The sequence below is a fragment of the Micropterus dolomieu genome, linkage group LG18, assembly GCF_021292245.1.
Source record: "Micropterus dolomieu isolate WLL.071019.BEF.003 ecotype Adirondacks linkage group LG18, ASM2129224v1, whole genome shotgun sequence".
Lineage (NCBI taxonomy): Eukaryota > Metazoa > Chordata > Actinopteri > Centrarchiformes > Centrarchidae > Micropterus > Micropterus dolomieu.
Genome location: NC_060167.1, coordinates 28,794,918 through 28,804,300, shown reverse-complemented (window position 1 = coordinate 28,804,300; position 9,383 = coordinate 28,794,918). Strand labels below are relative to the sequence as shown.

At 39.8% G+C, this 9,383-nt stretch overlaps 1 protein-coding gene across 1 annotated transcript; it reads right to left on the bottom strand.

Moving 5' to 3' along the window:
- Positions 1-319: 319 nt before the first annotated feature.
- On the bottom strand, positions 320-7,424 carry LOC123986987 (interferon-induced GTP-binding protein Mx-like). The gene is made up of 12 exons (XM_046075478.1): positions 7,072-7,424; positions 6,359-6,496; positions 6,070-6,224; positions 4,246-4,384; positions 3,955-4,153; positions 3,807-3,885; positions 3,597-3,719; positions 3,322-3,463; positions 2,934-3,092; positions 2,773-2,849; positions 2,423-2,692; positions 320-1,210 (listed from the first exon to the last, which is right to left on the bottom strand). The coding sequence occupies exons 1-12, from the start codon at positions 7,256-7,258 to the stop codon at positions 809-811; spliced, it is 2,070 nt and encodes a 689-aa protein (XP_045931434.1). The 5' UTR covers positions 7,259-7,424; the 3' UTR covers positions 320-808.
- Positions 7,425-9,383: the final 1,959 nt, after the last annotated feature.

The window sequence follows — 9,383 nt, the reverse complement described above, 5'->3', positions numbered from 1 at the left end:
TTGGGTCCACTGAAACTCCAAAAACCCTCAGACACTACAGAGAAACCAGGACATGTCTGTCCGCAGGCGACTTTGATCCAGTTATACTCTGGACCCACCTGCACGTTTACAGGTGGACAGAGGGTCCTGCAAATCACTCAGGCGCGAGATTTAAGACCACTTCCTTCACTCTGTTCAATCTCACTCTCATTATCTTTTCACTCAATTACCAACTCATTTCTCACCGTGTAAATATTTAATTAAAAGCAATGGTAAAAAGCTAAAAACAAAGAAAAAGAAAACAGGACAGTAAATGTTACAGTGCAGTGCACATTATCAATCTACTAGTTAAAGGCAGTGGTAAAAAGAAAAATCTTAAATATTTAATTAAAAGGAATGGTAAAATAAAAACTCTTCAGTCTTAATTTAAAAGAACTGACAGTTTCAGCAGGCCATGCACAGTGAGCTGTGTGAGTTTGGGGAGGAGGACCGCTGGGATGATGGTGTTGAAGTCCACAAGTAGTTATAGTGCAGCCCCGTGCTGACTGCATCGTCTACTGACCTGACTGCACAGCAACTGCAGGATGTCCAATAGGGGGGCTATGATGTCCTTCAGGTGGGCCAACACCAATCTCTCGAAGGATTTCATGACCTCAGATGTCAGGGTGACAGGGCCTTGAGTCATTTAATCCTGTGATATGACATGTGAGGGTTTCTCTGGGGACCGGGATTATTGTGGAGCGCTTGAAGCAGGAGGAGATTTCACACAGCTCCACTGATCTGTTGAAGATCTGTGTGAAGATGTGGGATAGCCAGTCAGCACAGGCTTTCAGACAAAAGGGTCACACGCGTGCTGGGCCTTGTGCCTTCCTGATCTTTTGTCTCTGTGCCGGTGGGGGGTCAGGTGAGAGGCTGGCAGGGCTTGGGAGAGCGCAACACCGAGGTCGCCATCCGCAGCGCCATTTTGTTGTTTCAGTTGTGTTGTGTTGAAGTTGTATATGTTCATGCTGAATTCAGTCAGCAGAATGCGTGCTTTTGACAGGCGCTTGAGGCGACTCTGAAGGTGGATTCTCTTGGTTCTTATGCCAGAGTCCTCTTGAAGTAGGGACTCCGTTTTTTCCTTGTCCTGAAGCATCTGCAGCATCTCCCTCTGCAGCTGGACAGCAGACTCCTGCAACATCTGGTAGCGGATCACAAGCGGGATCTGGTCAGCTAGACGCTGGCCAGCAATCTGTGGTTTGGAGAGGAGAAAGTAGGGGTCTAATGTAAAACAACTATCTGTATGTAAATGTCACAAAAATATCTTTATTTGTTTTACACGGGAAGTTGTTAGAAATGTTCTACTCTGCTTCATTTTCTTCATTAAATATAAACATTTATACTCCATATATATCTGTGTGTAGCTGTCAACACAATAGTAGAATATTTATACTATGAACCTGACTTAATCTAATTTTGGCATATCTGCATCATGAAAAGTCCTGCTGCTTTTGCTACGAGCAGTTCCTGTTTGTACTGTACAGACATCAGATGGATTACTCTGACAGTGAAGAACATGTCTGAATCAGATGATTATGATCTGATTGATGAAGTCATGAGGTGATTTCTAAATAGATTATTGGGCTTGATGTAAAGAGTAAATTCAGCTGATCACGACCGAGTTAGGAGGAGAAAAATCAGTTTTACTTTTGTGGTCAATTGTGTCAAGCGTGGCAGAGGATGATTATTTCTGCTAAAATTTGTTTGGTTTTCATATCTGTTTAGGGTGCATTATCTGTGCATATCTGGATAATGTGTTCATATTCGGCCACACCCAAGGAGAAAGATGGTGTTCTAGATTTTGACATTTTTGGGTAGCACTCAATAATGTCTGTCCTTAGTAAAGTCATCGTCACTTCGTAGAACAATAAATAATTACTTCTAAATCATAGTGTCTTAAAAAAAACTACAGAGCATTTCTGCAAATTGACTTTTAATCTTGAACATATTTTTAATATATCTTGAATAATTCAGAATAAATTAATACAGAGTTAACAGTTTATAGGAGCTCATTCTTTGATGGGTACATATACTGTATGGGTTCATGATTGACAACATGCTCATCAATATAGAAGATAGATATAAAAAATGGTTTTAGGAAGAAATATTCTTGATTTATACATAAAACATTAAGATTTCATCTATCTAGTCTATACATGATTAGGATGTCATTGATCAACCATAGATAAGCTATTAATTACTAGATAAACTAATTAGAATTTGTGAAGGATTATCATTTTAAAGTTTTGTCTTTGGAGAGGTCATCAGGTTGGCATTTTATGACTATCCATCAAATAACACTACTTATTCAAAATGATAAAACTACAATTCTTTCCCACCTTTATACTGTATCTAAAATGTGTGTGATGTATTGTAAAATGCACGTAATGTAAATGACACGTACTTGGTAGTAGGATTTAAGGTGTTTGATCATCTCTTTCAGGGTGGCCCCGCTGTCATTATTGCTGTCAGTGCTGCTGATGCTTTTCTTCACTAATGGAGCCACGAAGACAGACACTGTCGCACATTCCTGTTCATTTTCCCTCTTCCGCTTTCCTAACTTCTTGCTGTATGTGCTGTCCTGAGTGTAAACAATCATCTCCATCTTAAACTGAGTCCTCAGCATGGACTCTGCTGCAATCTCCCTCTCCTTTCTGATGGCTTCAATCTTCATCTAAAGGACATAAAAGTTAGTCTGTAAATATTCAACAATGTTTAGTCACATACTGTAGCACTGGACAATTAAAATGGTACCTGAGCTGTTCTGATGAGGTTAGGAAATCCAACTAAGCTGCTCTGCGCCAACTTAAACAGCTCTGTCCTCACAATTTCTATAAAAGAAAACACAAATTAACATCTTGACGGTATTACATTCAGATGGCAGGTGATTATTGGAGCATCATGATAAGACATGCCTGCCACTTCCTTGAGTTTCAGGACAGCAGGCCCTTCCAGCCTTTTGATCTGCTCCTTGACCATGTCCTCGAAGGTCTTGTAGTTGATGAAGCCCGGCAGTTCTCTTCCACGGTACTTTCGTTCATACTGAGTCACCTCCCTCTCAATATTCCAGTTGACTGTAATAGGGATGAATTCGTGAAAGAAAAAGCAGACATAAAGTAGGTCCAGTAGTAGTAGTAACCATTACAGCAATCTGGGGCAAAACTTAGAATTTGCATATTAAAATTCAAATGTAAAATAGGTTGCATTTTTCATAGCGGGAAGGAAAACTTATTAGGTTACAGTTTTGAAGCACGGAAGAAACGGCAAACATTAAACGTGTTGCTTAAGTTGTTTTGCACTTACATGTTACTCCAGAATTGTCTATGATAGCTTTCCATTCCGCAAACTCTTTTCTGAGTATGGAAAAGATATTGAGTCTTTCTCCAAATTTGACGTCCTCCCCTGTGCTGAGGTTGACAGCATCCTTTGTAAACGCTGTCACTCTCTAAAATAAAACAGGTTCAGATAAAAGAAGAGGGCAAATGTGTTTTTTCATAAGCTCAAATGACTTTGGTTACACTTTTGATTATGAGGTGCAGTGTTCCTTAAGTGTAAAACGTGCCAGCTAGTAAACCCACATCAATGAGGAAACCGAGTCTTTCAGTTGCATCAATTGGGGGTCCAGTGCCACAACTGTCCAGGTCTGCCTGAGTCTTTAATAATTTCTTCTCTATCTGCTCTTCCAGCCGAGGCAGAGATGTCTACAAATCACACAGGGGTCAAACCTTAAACACCTGAAGTGGACAGAGTAATCTGTAGTGAACTGTTAAGCACTAAGAAGTATTCACCTTGATGTGATTCACAAGCTCAAGGGTGAGTTTTTCTGCCAGTTTAGGAACAGTAGCGTGGCCTTCATCGTAGAGAATTCTACAGCAGACATAAAAGGTTACTGAGTGCATGCTGCACAATCTGTCAAATTGCAAAGACTGAACTTACTGGAAATATGCATGCTCTTTGAAGAAGGCTGCCTCTCTTTCTGTGGCTTCAGTAAGAGACACCTTCTCTGTGATCTCCTGCTGACCCCTGCACTTGACGATCATGTAGCCCTTCTTCAGGTGGATGACCTCATTGTGGACAATTTCAACCATCGTCTCTTCTGTGCCTTTGTCCACCAGATCAGGCTTTGTCAAGATACCTAAGAAAGAGAAGGACAAACAGATAGTGAACTATCTAAAAGGAAAGCAACTTGTAGCCAAGTGGCCCTTTTCTATAGGCAACTCTGCTTACCCAAAGTCCTCTCTCCATCAGGATCCACCCGCTGGGCCATGTTCAAAGCCTCTGTGGTCGCTATGTCCACGTTGCATGGGACAACTACCAAACTGATGGTTTCTTGTTTTTTGATGAACTTCTCGATCAGTCTCTTTATCTGAAAGTATTCATTCATATTATATCAAGTATAAAGTTATAAACTGCACAACGTCTCAAATCACTATTGTGTTTGTGGCGGTTTTAATCAAATAATGAACAAATGCACTGAAAGGGAAATGGTACTATTCACACAAGTAGGCTATGTGGTAATATTTCACCACTCTTAGTACAAAAAACTAGTGATGGGCAACGATTAAAAATTTTAATCGTAATTAATTTGCTATGTTACTGTGGTTTTATATGAGTGATAGAGACGTTTTTGCACTTGTTTATTGTTCAAAGAGTTTCTTGCTAACTGAGAAGATATGTATGCTAGCAGCCGGAGCACCTTATGGCTTCACCATGTCCGAGTCTCGCCATATCCAAGTGTTTACTTTGTCTTTGGTGTAAGCTAGCTATTGTTACGTCCACATATTTGTGTTATAAGAATTATGTGCATATTTATCACTATAAGGGCTTAGTTCATGTCATGGCTGAGATGATGAATAATTTTGTTTAAAGTACATTTCATTTGAGCGTTATGTGAGAACTCAGTTAAAAAAAGAGTATTAAAATGTCATGTGATAACTTTGGTTAAAACAATTTACATTTCACATGGTAATTTAGTTAAAAATATAATTTAGAATGCATTAAGAAGATACTCATGGTGACTGTGGCCGGAGTGGAGTGGAGTGCATGAATCTTGAATAGATGTATGTTTTTTTGTACACATTGTTTAAAAAGGCATTCAATACAGACGAGTGAAGGCAAGAGCTGCGTGTGTATGTTCTTTCATGCTTCTCCCATTACTTTCCCCCTTTTTATAGGCACAACAAAAACAATTTACCATCAGAGTCCAGAGCCACGATCATAACATCATAATGGGCAACTTCTGAGCAACCGTTTTTTTTTTCTCATGGTATCAGCAGAAACATTTTTCTTTTGTCAGGGAGCAGCAAACAGTCTATGTTCAGTAGCAAGTGTCCCTGTTACAATGAGATGAAGTGTTCTCCACACGCACACGCCCACTGCCGAAGTTGAACTGTCTTCAACTTTTTGTACGCAACGCGGAGCACAAATCATTGAAATAAAGACTGATCCTCGCTATTTGTGAGTTTCCAGAATCTATTACTGTTAGGGTCAATCCTGGCTCCCCCAAGCTGCATGTCGAAGTGTCATTGGGCAAGATACTGAACCATGAATTGCCCCTGGCGGCTGTTCCGCCAGTGTATGAATGAGTGTGAATGTTAGTTTCTGTATGAGCACTGATGCAGATGTAGTGTAAAAGCGCTTTGAGTGGTCGAAAAGACTAGGAAGGCGCTATAGCATTTACATTTACAAATACGTTATGTTCATACAAAGTACATGCATAACTTTGGATAAGATGTTCTTCTCTGTTGTTAAAATACCTATCACTATGCTCATTGTTCCTAATTGATCAATGCTAAACCATTTGCTTAATATACATGGATGTATTGTTGTTTCATTAGTCTGATATGTTCAGATTCAAAACTTCAGAATTACCAAATTGGAAATACGCTGGCTAACCACATCTAATAAAATCTGCTACTGAACGCTATTGTTTCATCCAGAAGCATTGGTCATCAGCTAGAAATGACAAGCAAGCGTTTGTCTATCAAACCGTCCAATAGTTGTCAAAATATTTCACTCCAGACTAAAGTATTGAGTGCTGAACAACCATACCTGCTCTCCAATGTTCTCTGGTTGTCCCTTCACAGCCACCCTCGCGATGCCGGGCAGGTCAATGAGCGTCAGGTCTGGAACATTAGGAGAGGCGATCTCCAGACTGATGAGGTCATCACTGATCCCACACCCTTTCCCGGCCATTTTGTCCTGAGCTGGAGAGAGAGAGGACATGATGTATGATGATTACAAAGCTACAAAAAAGTGCTGATCACAGAAAAGCAGCTTCAAATCTTTAACCTCCTTCAATGCTTGGCTTTTGATAGTGACATTTAAAAATTCATTGTACCTTCTCTAATCTGTTTCTCCACATCTGCAGGGTCTTGTATCTCTTCTTCATAGTCTCGGTACCTTATCCTTCCGTGCCACTCCTCTCCTTGTTTCTCTCTCTTCATCTTCAGTTCGAGAGGACATCTTGTCACGATGCCTGAATGAATGAAGAGTGAATGATCAGGTCAAAGTGAAATCCAGTGTGTTTGGTGAAAAGTTGGGTCTCAGGGACAGGTTGGTCAGGAGGAACTTTGAAAAATCTCCCACACACTATCTCACTTGCAGCTGGTATATTCATTATTAACATTTCTGTCTACATGACTTTCATCAGGTGTATGATCTATTTAATTCTACTCTAGCCTATATACTTAGTCAGTAAAAGAGCTTAATTATTGGGCCTTTCAATATAGGCTATTATTATGCCAGGCAATAAGTTATGTTTTATTTATTAATTCTTAATTATTTAGTTATGTTAATTTGGTGGGCAGTTAAGCCAGGAGTAAAGGAAACGTTTCAGGTGTTTTTAAAGGATCTCATTAAAATGCCAGACAGTGCATTTCTGAATATGTGTGACGTTTTGTCACGCATGAACGATTAGCCTACATATAGCCTACCATTATCAGTGTAGAATATTTGAACCTGTGGAAGGTAATCCATTACTTGCTCCTTCCTTCAAAACACGTCCCTAAAGTTGTTTGGTCAAAGGCAAAGGGTGTTTTGTAAATGACTTACCACTCCCTCTTGGCAGAGCCACCCCTGACAGCGCCTCCAGCACGGAGCTCTTCCCCGAGCTCTGGTCTCCAATCACGGCGATAGCAGGCAGAGCCAAGTCCTTCTCTACACCCAGAGAGCGAAGAGAGTCAATGAGGTCAATGCAGGGACGCACCTTCTCCTCGTACTGTTGGTTCAGGGAGTTCATGATGATGCCTTCTTTTATTCTGTAAAGAAATTGTGTTTCTAGAGCAATAAAACCGCTGAAATGATTTTTTTTCTCGTGTCCAGTTTAGCTACAGCTGCTTGCACACCGAATCTCGGTTGAGTGTGTGGCAAATGGAAACTGCGGTAGGATCCTTCAGTGATGGAGCAGAAAAGAAACTGAAAGTTAAGTTAGGTTTGGTTTCCTTGTCTTTCACTGTTAGGTTGAGGTCCCGACACTCTTGTCATCAAGTAAGGTAGAAGACTGGAAACTTTTTCCTTTTTACCTCCTGGACAGGGATCAGTCATTTACCTCTTCATTTAACACAACATCTTGTGTTTAGCCTATTTGGTGCCACGTGCAGAGAGAGTTATTAGGCTAATGTTTGGGCAAAATAATATAGCCTATAGCCTATAATTCACATTTGATTTGAAAAAAAAAAAACCTTTGTGCAGTCTGCCTCATCATTCAGCAGCCTCAGCCCACCACAGCGTCTTTAGTTTGTTAAACACTTGAAGTGTTCTTAATTTAAAAAGAAACTTTTTAAACTGTCAAATTCTTTAAATGGTATGCTATATTAATTAAATAAATATTAGCATGTGTATTTGCATCCCAACTTCATTTAATGCTTGTTGCAGCAACCACCTTTTCCTCAAATAAAATTCACTTTATTTTCAGTAAACAGGGGAAATGGAAACTGTGAAGAGCGTTGAATGGCCTATAGGAAACTGAATGAATAAAGAATCATAAGGTTTTGTTTTCCTGGTAGTTCTCTGTGTTTACAACGCAAAGGTACAGATGTGTCAAGTATCCTCTTTCATAAAATGGGGCTGTGACTCCATTGGTGGACAGGGGGCGCAGTAGATATTATTACGTCACACTTCGGGCTTTGCCTCTGGGCCAAACAGAAACAGTCTCTTCATCATCACTCTACGTTGTGTTTTATTCCTGCCAATTTTACGTGTCATGTAAGGTACAGATGCTTCATGTATCCTCTTTCATAAAAAAAAGGGGCGGTGACTCTCAGAGAGCGTAGAGAGTAGCCTTCTGTTGGTTCAGAGAGTTCATGATGATGACCTCTTATATCCAGTAAAGAAATTGTATTTAAAAAGGAATAAAACGGTGGGATAAAAGTCCTGTTCACTGAAATTAATTTTGCTTGTGTCGAGTGTTTTACAACAGCTGCTTGCACGCAGATACCGGTTCAGTTTCAGATGCAAACTGCTGCAGACTACTTCCGCAATTTAGTCAGGTTTTGTTTCTTTGTAGGCTACTGTCACTGATAGGCCAAACATAGTGAATGCCGCACATAAGGTTTCTATTTGCATCTTATCTGTGCAGCCATCTTCACTTTCGATTTTCTCATGAAAGGTCCTTTACCTCATATGCGCGCTGAAGGTTTTAATTTCCCACATCAAGCTTGTGTAAGTTGCATATGGTTAAAAAAAAGATTTGGGTGAGGGCAGAGAAATCAGCCCTCTTCAGTAGACGTACGTGACACAGTGAAGCTCAAACATCCAAGTAACAATATGCAAAACACATTTTTTGAGTAGTTTATTTTAACTGTTATTAAAAATGAACTATTGTAGAAGTCCTGTTCATATTTTATTTCCATTTCGTTTCGACTTCCTTAGACTCTTATCATTGAAATCTTTGAAAATTTCTAGAATTTAAATTAAAATCCTACAGAGTCATGCTCAGCCGCTCAAAGCTTGTTCATTGTGACTTTTTGTCCCCTGTAAAATGGAAATTAAAAACAGTACAAAGGCACCTTTTAATATGCTTACTGACGGTTGAAAATAGGGAGCAGAGCACCTGCATGCCACAAAAACAGGTTCCCCTGTCTGTCTTTCTCTTGCTGTGGTTGTTTTCTGGGATATGTAATTTCATGAATAAACTGGTTCCTCATAAGGCAAGGCAAGTTTATTTGTATAGCACATTTCAAAGACAAGGCAATTCAAAGTGCTTTACATCAGACATAAAAGCAACACAGGGATATTGAAAAACTTAAACACATTATGAAAACAGGGTAAAACAGGACAGTAAAAGTTACAGTGCAATGTACAATCAGGGCACTGAAAATCTAAAAATAAAGAAAAAGAAAACCGGACGTTCCAGTGCAGTGAAA